General features: G+C 51.5%; 3 protein-coding genes, 1 long non-coding RNA gene and 1 pseudogene across 14 annotated transcripts; 3 read left to right on the top strand and 2 right to left on the bottom strand.

The window, feature by feature from the left end:
• Positions 1 to 145: 145 nt before the first annotated feature.
• Positions 146 to 3,745, top strand: MRPS7 (mitochondrial ribosomal protein S7). The gene is made up of 5 exons (XM_025467952.3): positions 146 to 281; positions 826 to 1,017; positions 1,135 to 1,198; positions 2,114 to 2,281; positions 3,156 to 3,745. The coding sequence occupies exons 1-5, from the start codon at positions 199 to 201 to the stop codon at positions 3,375 to 3,377; spliced, it is 729 nt and encodes a 242-aa protein (XP_025323737.1). The 5' UTR covers positions 146 to 198; the 3' UTR covers positions 3,378 to 3,745.
• On the bottom strand, positions 3,648 to 8,099 carry MIF4GD (MIF4G domain containing). Of its 3 annotated transcripts, none has more exons than XM_025467953.3 (6): positions 7,967 to 8,099; positions 6,401 to 6,532; positions 5,467 to 5,576; positions 5,115 to 5,270; positions 4,927 to 5,019; positions 3,648 to 4,408 (listed from the first exon to the last, which is right to left on the bottom strand). In XM_025467953.3, exons 2-6 carry the CDS (start codon positions 6,486 to 6,488, stop codon positions 4,181 to 4,183), a joined length of 675 nt encoding a protein of 224 aa, XP_025323738.1. In that variant the 5' UTR covers positions 6,489 to 6,532; positions 7,967 to 8,099; the 3' UTR covers positions 3,648 to 4,180. The 3 variants fall into 3 exon arrangements, with proteins under 3 accessions (XP_025323738.1, XP_025323740.1, XP_025323739.1); XM_025467955.3 differs by having other exon boundaries at positions 7,962 to 8,094; XM_025467954.3 differs by lacking the exon at positions 7,967 to 8,099 and adding an exon at positions 7,432 to 7,577.
• LOC125755800 (uncharacterized) lies at positions 7,640 to 15,182 on the top strand. 2 transcript variants are annotated; one of them, XR_007413142.1, is made up of 2 exons: positions 7,640 to 7,818; positions 14,174 to 15,182. It is a non-coding gene; the product is annotated as an uncharacterized LOC125755800 (long non-coding RNA). The 2 variants fall into 2 exon arrangements; XR_007413143.1 differs by lacking the exon at positions 7,640 to 7,818 and adding an exon at positions 9,966 to 10,176.
• SLC25A19 (solute carrier family 25 member 19) lies at positions 7,974 to 26,381 on the bottom strand. 8 transcript variants are annotated; one of them, XM_035720492.2, is made up of 10 exons: positions 26,238 to 26,380; positions 25,711 to 25,762; positions 23,586 to 23,657; positions 23,374 to 23,490; positions 21,943 to 22,112; positions 21,598 to 21,753; positions 19,234 to 19,404; positions 13,289 to 13,472; positions 12,605 to 12,735; positions 8,428 to 9,966 (listed from the first exon to the last, which is right to left on the bottom strand). In XM_035720492.2, the coding sequence occupies exons 5-10, from the start codon at positions 22,072 to 22,074 to the stop codon at positions 9,784 to 9,786; spliced, it is 957 nt and encodes a 318-aa protein (XP_035576385.1). In that variant the 5' UTR covers positions 22,075 to 22,112; positions 23,374 to 23,490; positions 23,586 to 23,657; positions 25,711 to 25,762; positions 26,238 to 26,380; the 3' UTR covers positions 8,428 to 9,783. The 8 variants fall into 8 exon arrangements, with proteins under 8 accessions (XP_048970533.1, XP_035576385.1, XP_048970531.1 ...); XM_049114576.1 differs by lacking the exons at positions 23,374 to 23,490; positions 23,586 to 23,657 and adding an exon at positions 7,974 to 8,111 and having other exon boundaries at positions 9,836 to 9,966; XM_049114574.1 differs by lacking the exons at positions 23,374 to 23,490; positions 23,586 to 23,657 and adding an exon at positions 24,166 to 24,297 and having other exon boundaries at positions 26,238 to 26,381.
• On the top strand, positions 11,997 to 12,078 carry LOC112673025 (U4 spliceosomal RNA; annotated as a pseudogene).
• Positions 26,382 to 27,899: the final 1,518 nt, after the last annotated feature.

Genomic DNA, 27,899 nt, shown 5'->3' with positions numbered 1-27,899 from the left:
CGGGCTGCGGCGGATAAGGAGACGTCGAATGTTTCCTTCTGGCTCTTGCCTGTGGACCTCGGAGTGAGAGACTCTCAACGCTCGGATTAATGGAGTGACGTACAGGTTCAGGACCCTGCGGAGCCTTTTCCCCGTCTCCCGTCTACTCGCTCAGGCACGCCAGGGGCAGCCTACGCGGGGTCCTCGTGGCCAGCCAAGATGGCGGCCCCCGCGGTGAAGGCTGCGGGAGGGTGGCCGATCCTGGCGCTGAGCCTGCGGAGTGGTGTCCGGCGGCTACCAGGGTGAGAGGACGGCAGGAAGCTGGGGTGCCGCCTGGGACTTCACGGAGAGACCTGCAGGGAAGGAAAGGGCCACGGGCAGGCCCGCGGGAGCCTGCAGAGAGCTCGGGGGCTAGGATACCTCGGCCCAAACCTCTGAATTGGCTGCGTGACTTTGGGCCAAAGATTGTCTGTCCCCCGCCCGACGGGGCTTAGGGACTGTCCCGCGCCCGACAGTGTTCTGAGTCGAAGCTGAAAGCGCGGTCTTACTAAAGAGTTCAGAGCTGCGGGTGGGGCCGGGGGAGGCGGAGATGCTTAGGCGGGGCGCCTGTCCTGAGGTTCAGGAACCTCGCCTGACCGTGGGAACTTGACGAGGCGGCTTTCCCGGTGTTTTGGGGGAGAGGCCCACCCACCTCTTAGGACAAGAGCCAGAATGGTTACGTTCAGGTTTGCCTAGCGGTCTCTGCCTCTCTCCCTCGTCGGCGGGTTGGCAAACACGCCCATTGTTAAGTCAAGTCTTTCCGCGTGTGGAGTCACCTTTTGGCGACCTTTTCCTCTTCCTCCTCAGGCTAACCCAGGTGAGGTGGAGCCGCTATGGTCCCGAATACAAGGATCCACGGATTGACAAGGAGTATTACCGTAAGCCGTTGGCAGAGTTGACGGAGGAAGAGAAGTATGAACAGGAACTCAGGAAGACTCAGCTTATCAAAGCTGCTCCAGCAGCGAAAACAAGCTCTGTGTTTGAAGACCCCGTGATCAGGTTAGATGGAAGCAAACACTTTTGTTCCTCGGACTAGGACTATACCAGGGAGGGCCTGCAGTAAGGATTCTGTGATACAGCCTGGGAAACCTAAACATTTTGTTTTTCTTCTTGAAGTAAATTCACCAACATGATGATGAAAGGAGGAAACAAAGTACTGGCCAGATCCCTCATGATGCAGGTAAACAGCACGTCTCTCCGGTCTCCATGCTTATAGCTTTGTACTCGGCTCTTTCAGCTTAGCATAAAAAAGAACAGGTTCAGGGGCACTTGGGTGGCTCAGAGGTTGAGTGTCTGTCTTTGGCTCAGGTCATGGTCCTGGGATCGAGTCCGTATCAGGATCTCCACAGGGAGCCTGCTTCTCCCTCTGCCTGTGTCTCTGCCTCTCTTTCTGTGTCTCTCATGAATAAATGAAATTTTGGAAAAAAAAAAAAAACTTCACGTATCTGCCATTAGAATTACCGTCCCTGTATGGGGTGCCCAGGTGGCACAGTTGGTTAAGCATCTGACTTTGGATCTCAGCCCAGGTTTTGATCTCAGAGTCGTGAGTTTGAGTCCCGCATGAGGCTTCATGCTGGGTGTGGAGCCTACTTAAAAAAAAAAAAAAAGAAAAAGACCCTAGTATGTATGTATGTATGTATGTATGTGTGGAGGTGGTGGCTTCAGTGAAGTCCTTCAGGAGTCAGGAACCACCATTCACTCCCCCAAACACAAATCTCAGCCTACTGCTCTCGTCCTCTTCCAGGAAAGAGGGAGGCACTTAAGAACTTTGCCTTAGGGGCAGCCCCGGTGCCGCCTGAAGCCCGGGGTGTGATCCTGGAGACCCTGGATCGAGTCCCACGTCAGGCTCCCTGCATGGAGCCTGCTTCTCCCTCTGCCTGTGTCTCTGCCTCTCTCTCTCTCTGTCTCTATGAATAAATAAATAAAAATCTTAAAAAAAAAACAAAAACAAAAAACTCTGCCTTAGAAGTGCTGAGAGAGGAGCCTCACTCTTGTAGAAGAACAGGATGATAGGAGTAGAAGGCAAGGTACTAGCTCAGCTGGATAAACCTTTCAGGGAGTCTGGGGCAGCATCTTCCAATATTTCTCTCTGCAGACTCTTGAAGCTGTGAAAAGGAAGCAGTTTGAGAAGTACCATGCTGCTTCTGCAGAGGAACAGGCCACCATCGAACGCAACCCCTATGTCATCTTCCACCAAGCACTGCAAAACTGTGAACCCGTGATAGGGCTGGTACCCATCCTCAGAGGGGGCCATTTTTATCAGGTGAGCAGTCAGGGCTGGAAGCAGGGCTGCCCACCCATGAGACAAGATGGTAGGGGTGGGCTGGGGAATGCTTGGGAGTGGGAGGGCCCAGAGTTGGGTCAAGATTGAATTTTATAGGGACCAGGTTCTGTCACAGTCTGCTCACCTGAGTCCTAGTGTAGAACTCAACAGGCAGAGGATAGAAAAGAGAGCAAAGAAGTATCCAGATTACCTTTTCTGGATGCCCCCACCCCCCCACCCCGGTTCTGTCCACTGTGCTGTGTTGTAAATTGTCAGCTTCTTCTGAAGGACTATGTGTAGAACTTGTCTTTATACACCCACGTCTAGAGCTTGACCCATGACTCATGTTTTGACACCATTTCTTAGATTGAATGAGGCTCTATCACAGCTTTTACTTCTGTGTCAGTGTTACAAGTGGGTGTTCTAATCTGCTTTTTTAATGTAGCGTGGAGACCCTCATTAACATCTGTGTCCCTAGGGTCTGGCATGGTAGCTGGCATATAGTAGTGGTCTAGCAAACACTTACTGACAAGAGCGTCTTGTTTTTAGGCACCCCTGATCTGAGTTGGCTAAGTCACCCCAGTTTGATGGGGCTTTTCCCAGTTGATGTTCATATCAACCTAGGTGAGCTTTCATTTAGAGGTGAGCAAGGTCTTTGCTTAATGAGCATCTGTGCAATGAATGCCTCTATGTCTGTTGCACTGAGATCTGCCGGGAGTGAGGGGGACTCACAAAGGAGAAGCCAAGCCCCTCTCCTCAGGAGCATTGTCAGTGCTAGCTCAGAGGGAACCTGTGGCTACTCCTTAGAGCTCAAGGAGGAGGGAGGCTGCAGCCCTGACAAATTGTTGGACTAACTTGCCCACGTCTTGTCCAGGTCCCTGTGCCACTTGCTGATCGGCGTCGTCGCTTCTTGGCCATGAAGTGGATGATTAAGGAGTGCAGGGAGAAGAAGCACCGGCGGATGCTGATGCCAGAGAAGTTGTCACACGAGCTGCTGGAGGCTTTTCACAACCAGGGCCCTGTGATCAAGAAGAAGCATGACATGCACAAGATGGCTGAGGCCAACCGTGCCCTGGCTCACTACCGCTGGTGGTAGAGGTGCTCCACTGCAAGAAATAATGGGAGCCACTATCCCAGTGAAAATCACCTGCTGGCTAAGTAGTTCCTTTTTAAGGGCAGGCCAGCCTAAGGGTGGAATAATGTATTTATGCCTGTTAGTCCTTTGTTTGGGGGGCTGGACGTGCCTTTCCTGCTCTATCTCCTCACAAAGAGGAGACATCAATCTGGATTTCCCCCAGGAACTTAGGGCCTATCCAGCTTCTCTCTCAATTCAGGGTAGAACTTGGAATGATAGGAAAGGAAGCAGTTTTAATATTAGAAACGATTTATTAGAAAATTCTCGCCCTGAACTGGTGTAGCATGTGATATGGAAACTGCCATTTACTAAAATTGACTGGAAATACATTCGTTTCCAAAGTGGTCCTTGTACAAAATGTATAAAAAGCAGCTTCTGGGGTGACTTGTGCTCTGCCCCTCAATATCCCAAAATATCCCACCAGTAGCTCTGGGTACCCATTTTACAAATGGGGAAGCTGAGGCACCAAGCTGGCTCTTGCACTGGTGGTTACACAGTGCAGTGGGTGTTAGAAGCTGCCTTTCTCTGCATGGCCCAGGCTGGAGGTGATGGGGTAGAGGTTGATGGGACGGTGAGGGCAGGTCTGTGTGGTGTCTTCCCCAGTCCCTGAATCCAGGAGAGAAGGTGCTCAGGGCAGGACCACCATGTAAGTGAGGAACTTCTCAGGAGCCACTGAAGGTCTGCAAGGGACAGTCTTTGGGAGAGTCAGGGAGTTGGGTAGGTGAGAGGCCTGTGCTGCTGGTGAGGCAGCCTGAGCTGGAGGCCTAGTCGGAGACCTCACTGTAGTAATACTTGTGGGCAGCCGGGGTCGTCTTCCAGCCAGCTGCCCGAAATTCGATGATTTCAAGCAGCAGCAGCTGGGCCAGGGAGCTGAGGCCGCTGGGGAGCAGGAAGCCGTCCCGGATCAGGACAAAGAGCTCATCCATGCGCTGTCGGTTCATCTTCTCCAGCTGCTCCCCTACCCGGTGCAGCTGCAGCACCAGGCAGTCCACCTGCAGGGGGCGGGAGATGTGATCCCCAGGGTGGTGCTAGCCCATCACAGCTGCTGCGCGCAGGCCCCCTACGCCTTCCCTGGTCATGCTCACACCACCTGGTGGGTGTTAGCCACATCTTCCATTAATGGAGACAAGTTCAGGACTCCCGTGAGCTCTCCTGGGCTGGACTGGATGCCAGGCCTGTCTCTAAGCTGCCACTTAACCCAGGCTTTCTGCCCCTCCCCGGCCCTGCCAGACTGCCTTTCTGGGCCATCTGTATCCACAGCTGGATTCCGATCACAGGATGGCTTTCCTACTGGGAAGAAAGCGTCTGAGCCTGAAGGTTTGGCCTGCTCTCTGTTCTGGATAAATTCCAGGTCTGGCAGCTTGTCCTGGAACTGAGACAGGCCTTGAATATCCCCACCAGGCTCCTGCCTTAGGAAGTTGGTGCTCTCGGATGCCTCCACAGACAGTGGCTGGTATTCTGAGCCGAGCCAGGGCTTGCCCCTCCACAGCTGTCAACCCGGATCACCCACCTCCTCCTCCTTGCTCAGACTGTCGGGCTGGGCCAGCCGGAAGAGGCAGTCGTACACAGGGTTCACCAGGGCCATCATGGGCATGTTGTTCACCTGTAGGGGGAGAGCAGGGGGTGTGCAGAGCCCTGGCTTAGTGGCTGAAGGAGATAGGCTGTCTCTGCTGCACAGGGTGGCTACCAGGGCCTCACCCTCAGGTAGTCAAAGATGTTGCAGATAAAGGTGACATAGCAGACCCAGCCCTGCAGGGACCGGGCTCGCAGCTGCTCCCGAGCCTGGTACTCCTGCTGCAGCCGGTTGAGGAGTCCCCGTCGGAAGACACTCTGGCCTGCTTGCTTGCTCTCAGCCTGTGAGCCAGGGAAAGGAGGGTGAGCCGGAGGCGGTGCCATGGTGGGCCCCCCTCCCAGCTTCAGTGGCTGAGGACCCTCTTGTCTGACTCCACCTCTCAGGGAAGCCGTTTGCTCCTGTCCTGCCAGCAGCCAGACCTGCCCTCTGCTTCAGCCTTTCCCAAAACGTCTCTGCGTTTCTGCAGTCCCAGCCCACCTGAATAATGGCATAGCACATGCGTCCTGCTTCTTTGCTGAACACGCAGTCCTGCAGAGAATGGTCCACAATCACGTTGGCCACCTTTTCCAAGTCCACAGCACCTGGCTCTAGGGCAGAGATAGGTGGGAAGTCTAGAGTTGCTGCTGAATTACTACATTTGTCTCCACGTGCTTCTAGTTTGAGATGTTTTCAAAGGAGCCACCCCCCATGATATGCTTACATTTAAAGAGACCAGAAAACACCAGGAGAAGTAACCACACAGGAGCAGCTGGTGGCTGGGTTATGCCGCTGTTGGAGACTAATCACAGAACGCTAGTTTTCTTAGGGCACACATTCCCTGGCACTAAGATTGCGGAAGGAGCACAGAATAACGATGTGTTTGACAGCAATTTCACAGAAGTGTTCTTACAACACACACACATGAACCCCTAACAAGAGCGGGCCAGGCAGGGCCTCCCCAGCAGGCTTAGCTTGGCATGTGATGGGCATTACTAATTGTTAGCTGAGTCAAACTTCTGTTCTGAGTGCTGCAGAAGGCACTGGTCCAGGACAATTACTGCCTCTCCTCTGCCAAGCAGAGTGCTCCATCCTCTGTCCCGAGTCAGCCAGCTCTGCACATTCAAGGCCACCTGCTGTGGCAACTTGGAAGCCAGGTCCAATGTAAGCGCTTAGGAGACAAGAACTCCGTTCTCTGTGCTCCATCCCCCTTTCATGGGTCCTTAAACCTTAAAAAATGGCTTTGCTGCCCTAGAGGCGACTCTATGATTCATTCTTTCAATTACTGGCCTCAGTGTAGCTTGTCCTGCCGTCCAAGAGTGACTTTGCTGACTCCTGTTCTCAGAAAGCAAAGGGTTGGATGTTCCCAGGCTCAGACCTCCAGGCCCATCCCACTGGCCCCATCCCTACAGCTCAGGAGGGCTCCCATGCTCACCTTTGAGTGCTGTCTTCAGCAGCTGCTGAGTCTCTGCATCAAAAGACTGGATTTTATACTCCTCTCTACCAGGCTCCCCCATGACCATCCAGCCCCCACAGCTCTTTACAGAGGAGGGACTAATGACAGCACCTGGGAAGGAGAGGGGAAGGGAGAGGCCTCAGGTGTGCAGCGCAGGGCCTGGTTTCTACCTTGCAGGCCCCGGCCAGGGCTAGCCAGGGCTGGCCAGCGCTCGGGACAGGTGCTCCCGGCCAGTCCATTGCCTTGGGTGGTTGGCTGAGGGCCCAGGAAGCTTGACTTCTGGTGGAGACTGGGCACCAGCCAGGCACCTGCTGCTGTTTAGAACTCCTGTAGCTTCTGGGGTTACACAAGAGGTGAAGGTGGACGTGCCTACCCTTCAATTTCCATAGGAGGTAGAGTTATTCTTGATACCCAGGCTGGGGGGAGGTGCACTGCGCTGGGGGTGTTGGTAGGGGGCATATCAGACGGCTCCCTGCCTTTCCGGAAGCCCGCCTGGAAGCTGCTCGCCCAGCGCGACTTCCAGAGAGTGACAGGGCCGAGGGCTCGGGACACGTCCATCCCAGCAGGGTTCCACTCGCCCCGCCCCGACTCATCCCTGGGCTGTAGTCAGAATCCTCAGTCCCAAACCCGGCCGGCAGCCCTCGGCCTGGCCTGTGCGGGCGGGTGCGGGGCTGATCCGCTCCGGTCCGGGCCAACTTCTCCCCGGGACAGACCGGGTAAACTGGCCTCCCGAGCGGCAGAAACCCGACCCTGCCCACTCAGGACTCCACACTCGGGAGCTCCATCCTGGAGCCTTCCTCCTAAAGACGAGGGGAGCCGGTGACGCGTCTCCGGCAGTCCCCGTTGGAGTCCCCTCTCCGGACGCGGTGCCTCCCCCCGAGTCCAAGGACGACCTCGGGCATCTCCAAAGCCGGGCGGCTTCCCCAAGCCCGGAACCCCCTTCCGGGTGGCGCAGCGCAGCCGTCCGGGGTCCCGCGGGCGGGCGAGGCCGTGCGAGCGCCGGGACCCACCTGCCGGGCCGGCGCCGCGCCCGCGGGCCCAGAGGCCGCTCGACGGGCATGGTGCGCGCCCCCGGTCCGCCGCGCTGCAGGGCTGGGGCGGCCGGTCGGGCCTCGCCGCCGCTTAGGTCATTTCCGAGCGCGGCGCGGGGCGGGGCCAGCGCGGGGCGGGGCCAGCGCGGAGGGCGGGGCCGCCCCGCCAGCGCCCCCTGCCGGAGTCCCGGCGACGCTGTCCTCCCCGCGCGTGCTCCCGAGGTCCGGGGGGCGCCGGGAAGGCCCGCGACGCCGCCCGCAGCGAGTCCTCACTCGAGTCGGCCGCGCCGCGCCGGACCCGCTCCTCCGCCCAGAGGAAGCCCTCGGTCGCCGGCGGCGGGGCCCCCTCCCACGCCCGGGGCTCAGGTTAGAACAGGATGGAAAGAGACTGGGCGGGGCGGCGGGAGGACAAGGAGGGCTGGCCCGTCACTTCCACCTTCCGCGCGAGAGAAGGCAATGGGACCCCTAAGGGCTGGATCGTCCCCCCACCCTCTCCTCCAAGTACAAACCGTACTGCTCAGGTTGAAAATCAGCGGACCAGGGCCGCCCGGGTGGCTCAGCGGTTGGGCGCCTGCCTTCAGCCCAGGGTATGATCTTAGGGTCCTGGGATCGGGTCCCGAATTGGGCTCCCTGCGTGGCGCCTGCTTCTCTCTCTGCCTCTTTCATGAGTAAATAAAAATAAAAAATAAAAATAAAAATAAAAAAAAAACATAACGGACCAGCCCCCAAGTAGGATCCCACCCCGCCAGCCTGCCAGCCGGGAGGTGCTGGGAGTGACCGTGAAGTTGGACAGGCCCTGGCTCGGTTGCGCCTGGGGCTGGGGAAGAGGCGCGGGCCCAGCAGCTGAGGGCCATCCCTGAGGTCAGCCCTGGGTGACGAGGGCAACCAGAAGGGGCTGGAGGAGCAGTGCCTCTTCCCATCACACAGACCTGTCCACGGCGGTTAAAAGGGCTGCTTGAGGTGGACACGAGCACATGCAGAGAATAAAGTTTACTTCATTCCACCAAAGTGGAATTTCTTAATACATTCTGGTAGCTGCTTTCCTGCAGCCCCAAACCCTGTGGGTGTTGGAGCACCCCCTACCCACAGCCTGGACCTTCATAATCAGCAGCCAGGAGCAGGGAAGCTTCAGGATTCAGGGTCTCAGATATGTCATAAAGCCCCAGGCCAGAGGCTATGACATCACACAGGCCTGCTCCCACACGGAGGGGAGGGTGAAGTCCTGCAGGGGGCTCTGGCGCTCCTCCATCCTGGCTCCCCTGGTAGAGCAAGCCAGCAGGCCAGGCTTCCCCAGGGGGTGCGGAGTGGGTGGAAAGGGTGGTGGTTGTGTTCTGTACATCTGTCTCCCCCACCGCCTCACTGCAGTTTCTCCTCTGTGCCCAGATGAGTAGCTGTCGTGAGTTCCCGTGCTGACAACCCCCACTCCTGGCACCAACCACCCTCAGCAGGCTGGTTGCCCAGGCCTTTCCTTCTACCACCGCCTTCACAAGGCTGCTTCAGAGCTGGGGCCCCTCTGGGGTGACAGAGGACACACATAGCACCATGCTGAGCCCAGGAGGGGGGACCCTGGGTGGGCAGCTGATGCCAGCTGACCCAGCTGTAAGGCTCCCGCCCCTACTCTGGGGAGAGGAGTGAAAAAGACCACCCCCTTTACCCACAGGTCCTGCCCATGAGCACAGCCCACTTCCTGCCAGCCGCCAGGATGTTTTCCCCAGAGGCCCTCAGCTATGCTCCATCCACCCAGGGGAGGGAGAACAGCCTGAGCCAGACTTCATAGACAGGATGATCTGGGCATCAAGTGACCAGTTCTTCCTCCCAGAGCCAGAAGCAAAGCTGTGTGAGGGATACAAGTGCTTAGAAAAATGGAATCTGAGGAAGGCAAGGGTTCCTTCCTGCATACTTTGTGAGGAGGGATGTGGTGCAGAAGGGAAGATGGAGTGAGATAAGGAAGGTGCTTGTAGCTTCGGGTGTGTTAAATTAGCTGGTGGGGCCATGAGCGCACGTGAGGACCGGGGCCACGCCAAGGGCCCAACCCCAACCCTCAGGCTCCAGCTGAAGTCCCCAGAGCCCGGACAGATGTCTGGGCAGAGGGGCTAAGAAGTGCAGGGTGGCAGCTGCTGCCTCTACTTCAAGCACAAGCCTCACAGAGAAACCAGCTCCAGCGCCCTCTGACTGGCGTGGCTGCGTCCCCACAGATCGAGTCCCGCATTCTCCCCGAGAAAGCCCTTGCCCTTCTAGTGACGGCAGAGCAGGCGCCGGGAGAGGGGAGCGGGTGCGGGCAGCAGCTCTAAGTCTGCCTTCCTTCTGGAGGCAGCCCTGCCTGCCCCGGGGCTAGCTGTCCGCCTTCTTCATGTGGTGGAAGAGGTTACAGAAGAGCTCATACCAGAAGAACACGAAGCCGGTAGCGAGAGCGGCCTTCAGCAGGCTGGGGGACAGGCCCTTGAAGAAGCCCCTAGGGCCTTCCTCCCTCAGCACCTGCCGGGCACAGTCCAGGAGGCCCTTATAGCTGCGGACCTGCCAGGGAAGAGGACAGAAGAGGTGATTAGCAGACGCAGACACACACACACACACACACACACACACACACACACACACACACACGCTGGCTCTTCGGTCAGCCCCACACCTGGCACGTCACAGCTCCTGATGAACACCTGCCGGACAAAGCCATGAATGCTGAAAGGCCAGAGGAGTTAACCTTTCCTTTCTCTTCCAGGTGGCCTGGTAATTCATAAGTCTTTTTTTTTTTTTTTTTAATTTATTTATGATAGTCAGGGGGCGGGGGGCAGAGACATAGGCAGAGGGAGAAGCAGGCTCCATGCAGGGAGCCCGACGTGGGATTCGATCCTGGGTCTCCAGGATCGTGCCCTGGGCCAAAGGCAGGCGCTAAACCGCTGCGCCACCCAGGGATCCCTGGCCTGGTAATTCAGACTTAACAGGTGAGGTGCCTGGAAATCAGCACTGGACAGAGCTCCTACTGACTGGGCCTCCTGAGGACCTTTTTCTGGGGCACCTGGGGGGCTTGGTGAAGCGTCTGCCTTTGGCTCAGGTCATGACCCCAGAGTCCTGGGTTCGAGCCCCGCATCGGGCTCCCTGCTCAGCAGGGTGTCTGCTTCTCCCCCTGCCCTTCCCTCTGCTCCTCCTCTCTCAAATAATTTTTTAAAAGATTTTATTTATTTATTCATGAGAGACACACAGAGAGACGCAGAGACACAGGCAGAGAGAGAAAAACAGGCTCCCTGCAGGGAGCCCAGTTTGGGACTCGATCCCAGGACCCCGAGATCATGACCTGTGACGAAGGCAGATGCTCAACCACTGAGCCACCCAGGTGCCCTGAAATAAAAAATCTTTTAAAAAAGGACTCTTTCCCCTATCCCACCTGGTCCCCCCTTGGGCAGTAGATCTGGATCGGACTCCTGTTGGCTTTGGGCCCCAGTCTGTCCTCAGTTAGCCACATGCTGCTGCCAGACTCACATCCCCAAATCTCAACTCCCCTCAAACCTCGCTACCTTCAAATCTCCACTAACCCCCATGATGACAATAACATTATAACAAATCAAGTGGCACCTGGCTGGCTCAGTCCCAGAGTATGGGACTCTTGATCTCAGGGTTAGGAGTTCAAATCCCATGCTGGATGTAGACTTTAAAATAAAATAAAATCCAAGCTCTGTAGCCTGGTGTTCAGGGCATTGCTCCATTTGGCCTCAACTTCCCTCCCTAATCTGCCCTCATTCCCCACCAGTCCTCCCACCAAACCCGCCACGCAGTCTGTTAGGACCAAGGCCTCTCTCCTCTGTCCTGGCCTCTCACTGAATCTCCCTATGCAAATTTGAACCATTCCTGCAGGACAAGTTCATAAATGGAAAAAGGAGGGCATACAACCTTGTATACACCCTGTATTTGATACAAAGTACCCGTGTATGTTTATGCAAAGAAACAAAACTACAGCCAAAGGTTCTGTGTGTTCTCTGGGTGGGTGGTGCAGGGAGGCTGGGTGGGTGGTGCAGGGGGGCTACCTGTGAGTCTTAGTTTTTATCTACGGGACTTCTCTGAACTTCCTACAAAGATATATTACAAGGAACTCAATTCCTCTCTTCCCCAAATACGGGGTGCTCCCTCCCTCCCGTCTCCCATTCCACGCCACTCCTCTCCTGTCATGTATGTATCAGGCCTGCAGCTTCCAGACTTCCCAGGTTCCCAGCTTCTAGAAGGAAAGCCCTGCAGTTACTCACCCTTGCTACACCCCAGCCCACCACTGGATGGCGCCCCAAAAGAGCAGGTGAAAATTCGGTTTGCAAAATCCAAACTGACTAAAGAATGACTATTAGTAACATCACAAAACCACCTAAACTGGGGCTTCTGTAAGTGACAAACCCTTTTAGTGCCTTTATAATGTAATTTACTCAGATTTAATCCACCCCTCTCCAGAAACCCCTACAAAATAAAGCAAAAAACCCCATGCATCAATGGGAGTCTCTGTGTTCTGTAGTATTTTGGACCTTTTTCTTTTCTTTAGGTTTTATTTATTTGAAAAAGAGCACGAGAGCTTTGCGCAGTGGCAGTATCGTAGCCAATGAGGTTTATCCGAGGCGCGATTATTGGTAATTGAAAAAGAGCATGAGAGCAGGGGAGAAACAGAGCGAGGGGACAAGCAGACTCTCCACGCCAAGCATGAAGCCTAACATGGGGCTCGACCCATGACCCCGATATGACTCAACCCAAAACCAGGCGTCACTCAACCAACTGAGCCACCCAGGAGCCCCAGGGACCTTTCTTATGTGAAGATATTCTTTGTCCCAAACTGAACACTTTTTTTTTTTTTTAATTGAAGTAGGCTCCATGCCCAGGGTGGAGCCCAACACAGAGCCCAACACAGGGCTTGAACTCACAACCCTGAGATCAAGACCTGAGCTGAGATCGAGTTGAATGCTTAACCGACTGAACACCCAGGTGCCCTGAACTGAACACTTTTTAAGAGCAAACACTGAACCCTCCTTCACCTGGATCATCCCACAGTGCCCAACTGCACAGGGCTTTGTGTGTGGTGTTCCCATGTGTCTGGGGACCCCCAGGGACGGGATGTGGGGGATAATGCTGCCCAGTAGGCAGGTGAGAGGCAGGGCTCAGAGCTCTCTGCAGGCGGATGGCTCACCTGGCCGAAGGTGGCTCGGGCCCGCTCAAACCCTCCAACCTGCAGCCGTTTCTTGAAGAGGTCCAGGGGGTACGTGAGGGTCTTGCTGATGACTCCAGCTCCACTGCCACAGAGCAGGTTTTTGAGGTTCTCTGAACCAAAGTGGGATTGAGAGGGAAAATGAGAGAAGGGCAATCGGGAAAGATAAGTTCAAAGTCAAGAGCTCTAAGCCTCCACCATAAAACTAAGATCCACTGGTATCCTGAATCTCCGAGGGGAGCCACACAGAGCCACTCTGGGCATGGATGACAAACGGGAGTGGAAGTAGGGGCTTGCAGGCTCCATGGTGTGACTTGGTGCAAGGCCTGGGAGGGGCCAGGAGGCCCAGCCGCCCCCTCAGTCCCCCAAAACACACAACCCAAACCAGGCAGTCTGTAAGTGGGCCCTCTGACAAAAATGAAAACCCTGACCGTAGTCAGGAATAAACGTTGATGGTGCCACTGCTGGGGTGGCAAGAGCCGAAAGTGTCTGCAGGCGGCTGGCTTAATTTGTTTGGTTGGCTGTACTACAGAGCAGGGTTTGGAGAACAGGGCCCTAGCCCCTGACAGGAAGACCTCAGCCCCTACATGGTTCAGAAAGAGATGCTATGGCGTTGGGGTGGGGGCAGGGGAGACCCAGATTCTCCTCGTTTGAGGGCTGTCTCACCACTGTTTGCTCCCTCGGTGGGAATGACCCATTCATGCACGTGCTTCAAGGCGCTGTAGAAGGAGAACTGGAATCCGGCATAAGGGAAGATGGCGATCAAGGTGGGGTTCAAGCCTTTGTAGAAAACCAAGGGGCCTTCGGTCCTATACATGGTCACCACAGCTTCTCGAAGGGTTTTATACACCTGGATGGCAGGCATGCAGCTCGAGTGAGTGCATGGTGGTGGTTTGGCTCTAGGACACAACCCATCAATGTGCACCTCCCCTTGGCTAAAATCCCAGCTACCAGGAGCATTACTTCTCCTGCCCAGGGGACAAAGAAAATGCTGGACAAAACCCCCAAGGGTGGGGTTTTCCAGCAACTCCCTTTCCAGCTATTGACAAGACTAAGATGTCCACACAAGCGCACACCAGTTTATGCCCAAGGACAGCTGCCACAGCTCCCCGCAGAACAGCAAAGACGCAATGTCTGCCCTTGGGTGACTGGTGACACCCCATCATGATGGCACACCCGTTCACAAGAACACGGTGCAGCTGCTGAAACAGGATCACGCCACTTAACACGACTGAAAGAGAATAATCCCCCAAATATATAGTGATGAGCACAGTGAGAGGCTGAGCAGTGGGTTTAGTGTTTGTGGAGGAGGAAACTAAGCAGGGATCACCCCCCCCACCCAAGGATACTCGAGAAATGAGGAAGGGTGAGCATTACCTCCACGAAGGGAAGGCCAGGCAGGGGAAGCGAGATATTTACTCATTATTTTAGGCTATTTAGGGTTTTTGCCATGTGCATATATTTAACCTTTTGTAAGCTGTCAACAGGTGATCTCCAGGCGGGAAGACCACAGGGCATTGATTTTTCTGAGTACCCTTCTATTCTCTGCAGGGGACCAGAGCAGCTGTGGACACAGGGAGGCACCTCACCAACAGGGCAGCTGATGGAGCTACTTGGGGTGTTAATGGAGGGGCACTGGCTCTCTCCTCTCCTCTCAGCTCCCAGGTGCAGGCAGCCACACCGAAGGATTTCACCCTGGTGACCTCCATGAGAGCGCCCAGACTCAGAGGAAGACCATCGAGCAACAAGCCTGCCACAGGACCACGTCCCACTGCACTTCTCCAGGTCCCCTGCAACACCAGGCTGGCAGCCCAGGGCCACTAGACAGCTGAGGACAGCCCTGCTAAGAACAGAGCCCAGGGGCACCCACTGGCTCAGTGGTGTGTGTGACTCTTGTTGATCTCAGGATCACCAGTCTGAGCCCCACGGTGGGGGCAGAGATTTACTTAAAAAACAAACAGAAACCACAAAACCCCCGGAGACCAAAAATGATCCATGTGGGGCGGAAGGGCAGAGGAATCATCTGGAGGGAAGAGACAGTATAGACGGAAGAAGAAAACCAAAGGAAACTGAGACCAACCACAAAATTAGAACCAATATTCGCTGAGGCCACAGAGAAGGCAACACCTCCGTGATAAAAGGTGGGGGCGTCTATCGAGCCCCACATCAGGCTCCCACTTCCCTCTGCTGCTCCCCCTGCTGGTGCTTTCTGTCAAATAGATAAATAAAATCTTAAAAAAAAATTAAAGTGATTTATCATGAATAAATAAATCTTAAAAAACAATTATTTTTAAGATTCTATTGATTTATTCATGAGACAGAGAGAGAGAGAGAGGCAGAGACACAGGCAGAGGGAGAAGCAGGCTCCATGCAGGAAGCCTGATGTGGGATTCGACCCTGGGACTCTGGGATCACACCCTGAGCCAAAGGCAGACGCTCAACCACTGAGCCACCCAGGTGTCCCAAACACCTCTATTTTCAAAAAAAAGATAATAAGGTTTTTGTTTTGTTTTGGTTTTTTTTTTAACAACTCTGTGGTAAAACCACAATGAGATACCACTATTCACACCTAGTAGAGTGGCTAAAATTTCAAATAAAATAAACAGGAGGGCCTGGGTTGGTTAGGTGCTGACCCTTGGTTTCAGCTCAGGGCAAGACTTAAGGGTCGTGAGACTGAGCCCCACACTCAGCAGGGAGTCTGCATGAGATTCTTTCTTTCTGCCCGTCCCCCTGCTCAGGCACACTCATTTGTTCTCTCTCTCAAGTAAATAAATAAGAACAAAATAAAAATAAAAAACAGATAATACTAAGTATTGGTGAGGATAGGTGCCATTGGAACTGTTGGTGGGTTTGCAAAATGGCATAGCCAAGTAGCAACTGGGCTGGCTTTTCCTCATAAAACTAAACTTTTTCACCATACAACTCAACAATCCCACCCCTGGGTATTCACCCAAGAGAAACAAAATGTTCACACAATCATTTGTAGGTGAATGTTCATAGTGGTTTTATTTATAACCACCAAAAAAACTGAACCACCCTGATCTCTTCCAACTAATAAACCATGGTGGGGGCCACAGGATAGAATACTATGCAGCAAGGAAAAAGAACCAGCCACTCACATAGCAACATGGATGAATCTCAACTAGAGACACCAAGTGAAGGGCACCTACTCAAACACCTATGCAAGACGTGATTCCCTGTATGTGACATTCGGAAAAACACACAACTTTAGACAGAAGACAGACCAGTGGTTAACTGAGGCTGTCAATAAAGAGGAACTAACTATAGAGAGGCAAGACATTTTGGAGGTGATAGAATTTTTGCTTTATGTCTTGACTATAGTAGTGGTTATGGGACCGTATGCATTCATCAAAAGTCAGAGGAGCACCTGGGTGGCTGAAGTGTCTGATTTGGTGGTGAAGTGTCTGATTTGGGCTTAGGTCATGATCTCAGGGCCCTGAGACTGAGCCCTATGTCGGGCTCCAAGGTCAGCAAGGTCTGCTCGTACTCTGTCCTTCAAATACATAAAATCTTACAAAAAAAAAAAAAAAAAAGAGAGAGAGAGAGAGAGAGAAAGCTGTACACTAAAAAGAGTGAATTTTACCATGTAAGTAATGCTTCAACAAACGAAAGCAAACCAAAAAAGTGCTCTTAGGAACTAACATACTAATGTTACAAGCATTTTTTAAATTCAATAGAGGGCCCCAAATGATAAAGGCAAGGAAACCTCCCAGAAAGTAGGACAGAGAGGCAGCTGAACAATAGTAGAGCAAAGAGAAGTCAATCAGAGGATCAACCCAGGATGTCCAACTGACATGAATTCCACAAAGAAAAAGAAAAAAAAGAAAAAAAAAAAAAAAAAAACAAAGTAGCAATTGTGAATAATCATTCTTGACCATTTTCTAGGCATGAGAACAGGAATGTCTAGATCTAAGAGTCCAGGAAGTGCCCATCACAATGAATGAAAGAGACATGGACCAGTGCATATTACTGGTAAATTTCTAGAATGCCAGAAATCAAGAAGGGATCCTAGAAGTTCCCAAGGCAGGAAGGACGATAGTTTCATATAAAGGATCATTAATCGGAGTGGTTCTGGACTTCTCTACGGCAACACTGAGAGCTACCTAGAATTCTACACCCAAATTGTAAGTCAAGTGTAAGTAGGGTCAAATAAAGGCATTTTCTATCAAGCCTTCCCTAAAGAAGCTCTATCTCCAGTATATCTTTACCAAAATGAGGGATTAGTCAAGAAAGAGAAGACATGGGACCCAACAAGAAAATTCCTAACAGAACAGCTGATAATAGTCCTGGAGCAAAGAGTCCATAATGAAGCCAGAGGGTGAAGGCTGTCAGAAAGCTCCAGGAGGGTCTCCATAATAATGGGTGACTAATGACCACAGGCTGACCCTATTAAGACTGTTTGAGGGTACTTTGTGATAAGCATGCAGGAAGCTAAACAAAATACAAGGCAATCACTAACTTCAGGCAAGACAAAGATACACAAGAAAATGTAATTATAATGTATTTCAATGCTTAGCAGTAACATTTACATAATCATAACAGCACACTCAGTACTGATTTAGCCAAAATCTATAAATCAGTTATACTGAAATCAGAGAAAGCACAAGCATGCAAGGGTGATGGTAAAAGAGGTAAAAGCTCATCTTCCACAGTAGCCATCTATAGCTAATGTCTATAATTTAAAAACTAGAAAGAAAAAGAGAGAGAACTAGTAGTATAAACATGTTACTAAGAATTAGTTAGTACATAATGGAAGAGCCACAAGTGGTTACCTCTGGGGACTGGAATCAGGGGGTGGCTGTTTCTTTGTTGTAATTCATGCAGAACCACCAGTCTTTTTAACCTTTATACATCTTACAGATCACTGATGAAGAAACATTTTAAAGACTTCATTTATTTAGAAAGAGTGAGAGCAAACATGAGCAGGGGAGGGGCAAAGGGAAAAGGAGAGAGAGAATCTCAAACAGACTCCATGCTGAGCAAGGAACCCTAAGGCAAGACTTGATGTCATGACCCTGACATCATGACTTGAGCCTAAACCAAGAATCGGATGCTCAACCAACTGAGCCACCGAGGTACCCCTGATTAAGAAACATTTAAAAGGTGAGGATTTAGGGCAGCCCAGGTGGCTCAGCGATTTAACGCTGCCTTCAGGGCATGATCCTGGAGACCTGGGATGGAGTCCCACATCGGGCTCCCTGCATGGAGCCTGATTCTTTCTCTGCCTGTGTCTCTGCCTCTCTGTGTGTGTCTCTCATGAAGAAATAAATAAAATCTTAAAAAAAAAAAAAAAAAAAAAAAAAGCTGAGGATTTACAGCATGGCTACTACTGATCTATGTAAGGAAGAGGGTCTACAGCTTTTAAACTACTCACTTTGGCACACAATACAATTTCCTGATCATTCCAGAATCTAGAATCTCTATCTCAATCATCTAAGCCAGAGAGATGTTATTCTCTTTTCTTTTTTTTTTCCTTCTTTATTCTCTTTTCTCTTAAACATTTTTCTTCCCACAGACCTCTTTTTCAAGATTATTATTGAAGTATAATTGATATACAATGCTCTATTAGGTGTACTTATGGATACACAAGGTGTACTTAGGATATACAAGGCTCTATTATTTAGGTGTACTTTCTCATAGATTTTTTTTTTTTTTTACTAAAGATTGGGAAGGCATGGAAAAGGACACCAGCATCCCAGAATGGAAAAGCCAATGAAGCACCACCACTCATCTTTTTTTTTTCATCCCAGCAGCCACCACGTTGCTGAGGGCTATGTCTTCTCCAACTGCAAACACTCTTTCCCTCTCCCCATCTCTCTGCTCAGTGCTTAGGGCCCTCATCTCATTTCTCCACCAGAAGAAAGCTGTATTTCCCACTTAAGTGCCATACAGAAGGATGTAGCTCTCATGTCCCATTCCTTTGCTTGTAGACTGGTTCCAGGGCACTTTGCCCTTCTAAACCAAGAAAGTCATCAACAAAAGGGCTCCACCAACCCAGGATCTCCACCCCAGGCAACAGAACTGAACTGAAACCATAGTTACTCTAAAACACATCAAATGCTTCCCAAAAAAAATACCCTAAAGCAGAAAGGAAACAGAAAAATTATTCTTTATTGGGTGAGCACACACATGTGTACGCACATACACACAATGCTATTCTTATATATGTCCAGGAAACATAGATTATGGTGGGGAGGTCTATTTCAGGATTTAATCCCTCCCTTTCATTCAGTAAATTCTTCCTGGAATCTGACTCAATTATCCCATTTCCTCTATCCATTCTTTGTGGAAAACAAAAACACTCTGCTTATAACTCAAATATGATCTCAAGTTTCATTCTCCCAGATGCCTCTACCATCCAGCCTGCTGTTCATTATTTGTTCTGTTTCCCACCTATAGGTTCTGGCTCCCTCATGAGGCTGTGAACACCTTGCATGGTGCTCAGCACATTTATAGGTTTTACAGATGGACCAGCAGAGGGGAGGCAAAGCCCCCAGGCTCTCCCACTTTGTTCCCTCTAAAGAAAAGAGTCCTAGCTCCTGGAACACCTTCTGTTATTCGGGCACCCCCTCTCTGGCACAGCTACTCACCTTGGGCTCACCCTGAGCTGCAAAGCGAGTACGCAGCACGTCCACAGGATGCACAGCGAGGGTGGCTGCGCTGGCAGACAGGCCGCCACACACGAAGTGCACTGAGAAGTCACGGGCATCATACTTGGTGGCTCTGTGCACCAACTCGGTCAGGAGTTCAAATGACAGAAACTGCAAGAGCACATGACAGAGTAATTGAGAAATACGCCCCCAAAACACCACAGCCCAGGTGGAGCTCAGTTCTACGGTAAGGAAATACTCTCCTTGAGCAATGACAAAACACAATAAACATATAATTTTGTGCAAAGTACAGATGCGATTTTATATTCTATTTGAATAAAGCCAAATATCGAAAGGGTTAGGAAAATAGATGGGAAAAATTTTATATCACAAAGGTTTTTTTTGTTTTTGTTTTTTTAAGATTTTACTCATTTATTCATGACAGACACAGAGAAAGTGAGGCAGAGACACAGGCAGAGGGAGAAGCAGGCTCCCTACTAGGAGCCTGATTCCAGACTTGATCCCAGAACCCTGGGATCACAATCTGAACCAAAGGCAGACGTCAACCACCAAGCCAACCAGGCATCCCAAAAGTTTTTGGGTTTAAGATTTTATTTATTTGAGGGAGAACAAGAGCGTGAGTGAGGGAGTGGGGAGAGAGAATCTGAAGCAGACTCTGCACAGAACACAGAGCCCAATATGGGGCTCGATCCCATAGCTGGGAGATCATGACCTGAGTCAAAACCAAGAGTTGGATGCTTCACCGACTGAGCCACCCAGGCACCTCTGTGCCAGAAATTTCAGAAAGTTCTACACGGAGGTGCCTGGGTGGCTCAATCGGTGAAGTGTCTGCCTTCAGCTCAGGTCATGATTTCAAGGTCCTGGGACTGTGTCCCACATTGGGCTCCCTACTCAGTTGTAAGTCTGCTTCCCCCTCTCCCCCTCTCACTCTCTCTTTCTCAAATAAAGTCTTAAAAAAAAAAAAAAAAAGAAGTTCTACTCAACGAGTTTCCTCAGAACTGGGAAAGGAAAACCATTGCTGGATTCTCTGTGGGTACCCTTTCAGTGCAACTAGCAGTGGCACTGCTTGACACTCTGCCCTGGAGCAGAAATTCTCTCAGAAGTCTACTTATTCCATATTCTATGGTATAAGCCCCCTTATGCTGAGACCTTCCTCAAGCAGCTCAAGATGGCTCAGGCTCCTGAGAGCACGCTACTGTGTGTATCCATCATGCTGCAGCATCTGAGTGCTAGCTGCAGAGGCAGAATGGCAGGGGAGTGTCAACCCATGAGTACCTGACACCTCAGCCATTGCTGTGATGCCACAAGAAAGGCAGACAGGGGCTACTCTGGCTGTTCAGGTGGGAATCCTGATTCGGCCAACTTTCTCGCTGGTGACTTTGGCTGGCTTCGTTACTTAAGCTCTCTCTGCCTCGTCTTCTGTTGGTAACACAGGTGTGACCTCAAAGGCCTGCTGTGAAGCACGGAAGTGCTTCATGCAGAGCCTGGCTCACAGTGAGCACAGCACAGGCTGAGTCCTACTAGCCACTAAGAGTGTATGGCTACACACCACCCACCATGAAATCAACTGGTGCTGGGCCGCCTGGGTGGCTCAATCAGCTGGGCGTCTGACTCTTAGTCTCGGCTCAGGTCACAATCTTGGGGATGTGGCACTGAACCCCCAGTTGGGCTCCATGCTCAGCGGGGAGTCTGCTTGTCCCTCTCTCTCTGCTCTTGCCCCTGCTTGGGTGCACATGCGCTCTCTCAAATAAATAAGTAAATAAATAAATAAAATGTTAAACAAAACAAAACCAGCTGGTAGTGAGCAGCATGAACGTGTGAACAGAAGATAAGAGGCCTGCATTCTCACTCAACCCGGCCTCTCCACACCCAGGCTGTGTGGCTTTGACAGCTCTCTGCTCCTCTGTGAGCCACAAAACACCACGTCTACCTTCCTCACAATGCTGCTGGGAAGTTCAAAGGAAGTAGAGGTGTGAAAATGCTATTTTGAATAATGAAAGGACTGGTATCACCACTTGCCAAAACTCACTGGGGGCACAGCATCAGAACAGCCTCCTAGGGGCAACACCTGATATCCAGCTGGTGCTAAGTCCCCTTGGTGGGTGGAGGACGGGGGGAATATATGGAAGGGAATGCCCATGGCACAGCTTGATCTGACTATCTTCAATTTCAGACTTCAAACTCCAGGTAGTTTCCTGGTTAAGACAAATAGAAGGTGTGGTGACTGCCTCCTGCTGTCCTACCCAGGCAGGGTCCCTTTGGGCCCCACCTTCCTTGTGTTCCTCTGTTGAGCAACATGAACCCAGGGGCCTGACCGCCGACTCATTCTCCCCCGCCACCTACCTGGACAGCTCCATAGCCTATAGAGAGAAGCTGGGCTGGGACATGTCCTTTCCAGAATGCTGTGGGGCCTTCCTCCTGCAAGATCTGTCTCCCGGCCTGTAGGATCCCATGGTATTTTGCACCAGGGTCACTGCGAGACAGGCGTTCAATCTGAAGCTGGAAGCAAAATTGAAAAGGTCAGGACAACAGGGGCAAGGGTAGTGTGAGAAGGAGCAATTTCGAAAATGGAACAAAGGCAGTGAAGTGCTTCTCCTTGACCAAATTCCAAGCTCTAGAAACTGCTTTGACAAGAAAGAGAGAACTTGTCATCCAGACCATTACATGGAAAAAAAAGGGAAAGGATACCTGGAAACGTATCTTGATGACATCCAAGGGGCTGATCATCACCCGAGTGACAAGTCCAGACACAGAGCCAGCCACAGCCACCTCAAAACTGGAAATATTCCTGCCATCAGCTTTGGGGTCATAGCCGACCATCCCTGCCTCCGGCCCATACAACGTCCATCAGTTTCCAGCTAAAAGCAAAGAAGAGACATGGAGTAAACACCAGAGCAAGTTCGTAGGGTCTCTCTGCTCACAAGCCACCTCCTCAGAGCAGCCCTCCCGGACTGTCCTCTAAAACAGCACCCACATCCCCTCTAATCCCCTTGCCCTGCTTTATTCTTTTATATAGCATTGACATACTGGACATTTATTCTGCACATCTATCTGTCTCTTGCCACTTTCCCCACTAGGATGCGGACCTGTGAAAACATGGCCTTGCTCTCATCTGCCCATCCCCAAATTTCCAGTGCTGAGAACAGAGCCCAGCATGGTGAGTGCTAAGATTCACTGACTGAACAAAGCAACAGGCTTGGTAGGAAATCGTTCAGTTCCAGAGATCAGTTTGCTTTCCAAGACACCTGGCTTTATGGCAAACTCCTGCCTGAGGTGAAGTCCCAGGCTGGGCCAGTGTGGGAGCAGAGCCCACGACAGCGGAGCACGGAGGGAGATGTCAGACATTCAGGCTCTGGGAGCGCTCCATGGGATTCTCCGAAAAGCCCACAAGATCCAGAGGAAGAGCCCAGCGACTACTGAGCACTCTTGCCTTCCTTCCCCACCGTCTGAACACCTCAGGCCCAGCTCTGGCAATGGAGCTGCACTGCGCTATGCTTTGTAATGATGCTCCCCAGCCCACCTGATCCCTGTTGACCTCTTCAACCTCACCCTGGACCTCTCTTCAGCCGCTTCAACTAGGGTGGGCCCTGCTCTGGCCCAGTTCCTAGAAAACACTGCTTGAGTTCCTATCTGCCAACCTTGCCTCTGCACCCAGTATTCCCCATGTCTGAAACACAGTGGCTCTCCCCATTTCCCACCCTATATACCCCACTCCCCCTATTCCCTCTTCCCCAGGCTAGCTCCTCCTGTGCACCAAGGCTCAGCTAAAGAGCATCCTCCCCAGGCGTTTTCCTTATGGCCTCTCTAGCATTCACAGCACTTGCTCCGCATTGAGAATTACTGTTCTAGAGAAATATTAGCACGGGTGTGTAAAATGTCACACATTACATCATTGTTTGTAAAACTGGATATAACACAAGTGCTGGGCAGCCCTGGTGTCTCAGCGGTTTAGCGCCACCTTCAGCCCAGGGTGTAATCTTGGAGACTCAGAATCAAATCCCATGCATGGAGTCTGCTTCTTCCTCTGCCTGTGTCTCTGCCCCTCTCTCTCTCTCTTTCTCTGTGTCTCTCATGAATAAATAAATAAAATCTTAAAAATAAAACCACACAAGTGCTTACCAATAGACAGATGGATAAATATACTAAGTCACATCCAAGCAATGGAATCCTATGCAGCCATTAAAAAGGATGAGCCAGGGGCAGCCCGGGTGAAAAACAGTTAAGACCTAATACACTCTGTAGGGCAGCAGAAAGCATAGGGGAGAAGCCTGTATGAACACACACAACAGTTTGGTAAGATTACCTTTAGGGGGGAAAAAAAAAAAGATTACCTTTGGGGGAAGGGTTGGCAATGGAAGAGAGAAAACACACTTTTCCTTTTTTCTTTTTATTTAAGATTTTGTCTATTTGAGAGAGAGAGAGAGAGAGAATGAGCATGAGCAGGGGGAGAGGAAGAGGGAGAGAGAAAGGGAAAAGCAGACTCTCCACTGAGCAAGGAGTCCGATGTGGGGCTCGACCCCAGGACCCTGAGATCATGACCTGAGCTGAAGGCAGATGCTTAACTCCAGGTGCCACTCCCTTTTTCTTTATACAATTCCGTATCATGTGAATTTGTTACGCACCACCCGACTCAAAACAACTAAAACTGAATATAAAATGATTTTAGAAGGGGCAGCAGCATTAACCTAGTTCTTGAATACCAATAGTAACAGGAAAACTCAGTGCCCACACAGGGCCAAGCTCTACACGTCACTGACTTTTTCTCCACTGGAACTCTGTCTGCACCACTCCCTCAACCCCAAATTCACTCTCCTGAAAATATCAAAAAGTGCTCCAAGCCATCTTTAAAACTAACAAGGCCCTAAGGTAGCTTCATCAGCAAAGTATTCTAAAATAACATTTTAGGGACACCTGGGTGGCTCAGCGGTTGAGCGTCTGCCTTCGGGATCGAGTCCCACGTGGGGCTCCTGCGAAGAGCCTGCTTCTCCCTCTGCTTGTCTCTGCCTCTCTCTCTCTGTATCTCTCATGAATAAATAAATAAATCTTTAAAAAAAAACAAAACAAGTAAAATAACATTTTATTAAAATTCTATTGGTGGGACGCCTGGGTGGCTGAACAGCTGACTCTTGATTTCAGCTCAGGTCATGATCTCAGGGTGGTGAGTTCAAGCCCCACACCCGGCTTTGTGCTAGAGAAGGAGTCTGCTTGAGATTCTCTCTCTCTGCCCCTCTCTCTTCCACTGGCACGCACACTCTCTCTCTCTTAATAAATAAAATCTTGGGGATCCCTGGGTGGCGCAGCGGTTTGGCGCCTGCCTTTGGCCCAGGGCGCGGTCCTGGAGACCCGGGATCGAATCCCACGTCGGGCTCCCGGTGCATGGAGCCTGCTTCTCCCTCTGTCTGTGTCTCTGCCTCTCTCTCTCTCTCACTGTGTGCCTATCATAAATAAATAAAAGTTTAAAAAAAAATTTAAAAAAAAAATAAATAAAATCTTATTAAAAAAAAAAAACCTGGGATCCCTGGGTGGCGCAGCGGTTTAGCGCCTGCCTTTGGCCCAGGGCGCGATCCTGGAGACCCGGGATCGAATCCCACGTCGGACTTCCGGTGCATGGAGCCTGCTTCTCCCTCTGCCTGTGTCTCTGCCTCTCTCTCTCTGTGTGTGACTATCATAAATAAATAAATAAAAATTAAAAAAAAAATTAAAAATTTTAAAAAAAAAATTAAAAAAAAAAACCTCTCATGTATGAAATCTCCCCACCCCTGCCAGGAATGTGCCCATTTCTTGGCAGCTTCTTCCTCTTTCCCATTAACTTTCTGACATTAACTCAAGCTGCTTCTCTCCAGGCACCTGTGAGAAGCAGCTTAAATATGGGCATGTGACTGGGAGGCACGGTGTCTCCCGGCCTGGGGCCACTGAGATCACTCTGAGCCGGGGAGTGCTCTGCCATCAGGGAGGGAATGGGTCATCTCCATAAACAAGCAGCTCTGCATAGCTGGACATAACAGAAGACCTCAGATCAATAAGTCTGAGTTCAAGTTTTGCCTCTTCCTAGCCCCCTGGGAGGCTTATTTAACCTTGGTTCTCCTCTCTTCTGTAAAATAGAAATAAGGTCTGCCCTGCCTAACTCAGACTGCTGAGAGGATCATGCAAGATCCCGTATGTGGTAAGCTTTGTAGAAAAGGTAAGTCAAGGATCCCTGGGTGGCCTGGCGGTTTGGCGCCGCCTTCAGCCCAGGGCGTGATCCTGGGGACCCGGGATCGAGTCCAGCGTCGGGCTCCCTGCATGGAGCCTGCATCTCCCTCTGCCTGTATCTCTGCGTGTGTGTGTGTGTGTGTGTGTGTGTGTGTGTGTGTGTGTGTCTTTCATGAATAAATAAATAAAATCTTAAAAAAAAAAAAGGTAAAAGTCTAAAACCCATGAAAGGGCTGGTTGAATCGAATCCCATAGTGACCTTACTTTTTCCGCTTGTTCGAATTTCCTTCTTGTCCCAGTAAACTTTGAGATTTACCTAAAGAGACAAAATATAAATGAACCGTAACTATATGCACGATACACGGAACAGAGCACCCGGAGCCGGGGCCCGCTGGAGCGAGCGGCAGGAGGGGCGAGCCGGCCTCCGCCACCCTCTTCTCTTCCCTGCAGAAGCCCCGGCGTCCGGCTGCGAGCGGGTAGCTCCCGCGCCCGTTCGCCCACGCGTGCGGCCGGGGGTCCCGCAGACGTCCCCGCGTGCGGACATCGACGTCCAGCTCTGCCTCGGGCCGTTCTCTCCCTGAGTCCGAGCAGACGCCCGTGAAACAGGCACCCACGTGTATGGGTGTCCCGCGTGTGAGCGAGGTTTTTGCTCCCTGAGGATGCGCCTCAGGTCGGGCGTGGCATGAGCGCGTACAGGCCCTGCCCACCCCCCCCGTGAGTGCCGGCGCGCGTGTGCTACCCACCCGTCCCCGAGCGCAACGGCGAGGAAGGGGCAGGTAGAGGTCACTCACCCCGCACGCAGGGCGCGGCCCGACTCCGCGCGGGCTCCTCTTCCAACCTCCTCACGCAGTCTCACAGCAAAACTAATTGCGCTCGGCAGCAACTGACGGGCTCTCGGGCCAATCAGAGTGCAGCTTCCCACAGACTCTGGGCCAATAGTTGTACAGCCACAGACGGGCAACACCTCTTTGCAAGGTGTCACTGGGTAATGTAGTCCGCCGCGGTGCCAGGCGCAGAGCTTTCTGGGAGATGTAGTCTCGCTGCGCGCGCGTGCGCCAGTGTTAATTACGCGTGGGTAGAGGGTGCGTCCCGAAGTCTGGCAGTGCCCTTCGGCGGTGCCGCGCTGAGTGGCCTGCGGCTCCCGTCGTCCTGCGGCCGGGTGGAAGCTTGAGTACCCTGAATTTGACTCGCTTTCCTCAAAACCCTCAGAGTCCCAAGAACTCAGATAATCTAAACTTGCGAAAGATGGCGGGAAGTTTAGCTAAAGCCTGCAGGACTTGGGGAAAGAGTAAATGGGTTTTTGAAACCAGGAAGAGCACGGCAAAAATGTGGTTTTGTTTCCCCTTAGGGTTTACTGTGCATAATTTCTTATTATAAAAATCTTATAACAATACATTACAGACGCTACAGAAAATGTAGAAATGAAGGGGGAAATGACTCATCCTACGGCTCTCACACCAAGTAGCATCAGCGTTTTGCAGGACAGTGTTTCTTCCTGATTTCTTTCTTTCTTTCTTTTTTTTTTTTTTTTTAAGATTTTATTTATTTATCCATGACAGAAAGAGAGAGGCAGAGACACAGGGAGAGAGAGAGGGAGAGAAGCAGGCTTCATGCAGGGAGCCTGACGTGGGGCTAGATCCCGGGTCTCCAGGATCAGGCCCTGGGCTGAAGGCGGCGCTAAACTGTTGAGCCACCGGGCTGCTATCTTCCTGATTTCTTAATTGCATTTTCCCCATTAGCGCAATCCCTTTACCTACAATTTTATTTTTTTTTTAATTTATTTATTCATGGAGAGAGAGAGGCAGGCTCCACGCAGGGAGCCCGATGCGGGACTTGATTCCGAGACTCACGCCCTGAGCCAAAGGCAGAGAGGCTCAACCGCTGAGCCACCCAGGGATCCCTGATGCACAGTTTTATTTATTTATTTATTTATTTATTTATTTATTTATTTATTTATTTATGCACAGTCTTATTTTATTTTATTATTTTTTTTATTTATGATAGAGAGAGAGAGAGAGAGGCAGAGACATAGGCAGAGAAAGAAGCAGGCTCCATGCACCGGGAGCCCTATGTGGGATTCAATTCCGGGTCTCCAGGATCGTGCCCTGGGCCAAAGGCAGGCGCCAAACCGCTGTGCCACCCAGGGATTCCCCTATTGGGGTTTTTTTAAAGAAAGCAGGTGGTTTCTCTGGTAGAGTTTTTCCCAGGCTGGATTTTTTTTCTTTTTTTTAAGATTTATTCATTCATTCATGATAGACACAGAGAGAGAGAGAGGCAGAGACACAAGCAGGCTCCATGCTGGGAGCCTGAAATGGGACTCGATCCGGGGACTGCAGCATTGCGCCCTGGGCCAAAGGCAGGCGCTAATCTGCTGAGCCACCCAGGGATCCCCGTCCAGGCTGGATCTTGCTGGTGGTACCTGTGTGGAATTCTTCTAACATCTTACACTGCTT

Source organism: Canis lupus, chromosome 9 (assembly GCF_003254725.2).
Source record: "Canis lupus dingo isolate Sandy chromosome 9, ASM325472v2, whole genome shotgun sequence".
Taxonomy (NCBI): Eukaryota; Metazoa; Chordata; class Mammalia; order Carnivora; family Canidae; genus Canis; species Canis lupus.
This window is presented reverse-complemented; position numbering and strand designations above follow the sequence as displayed.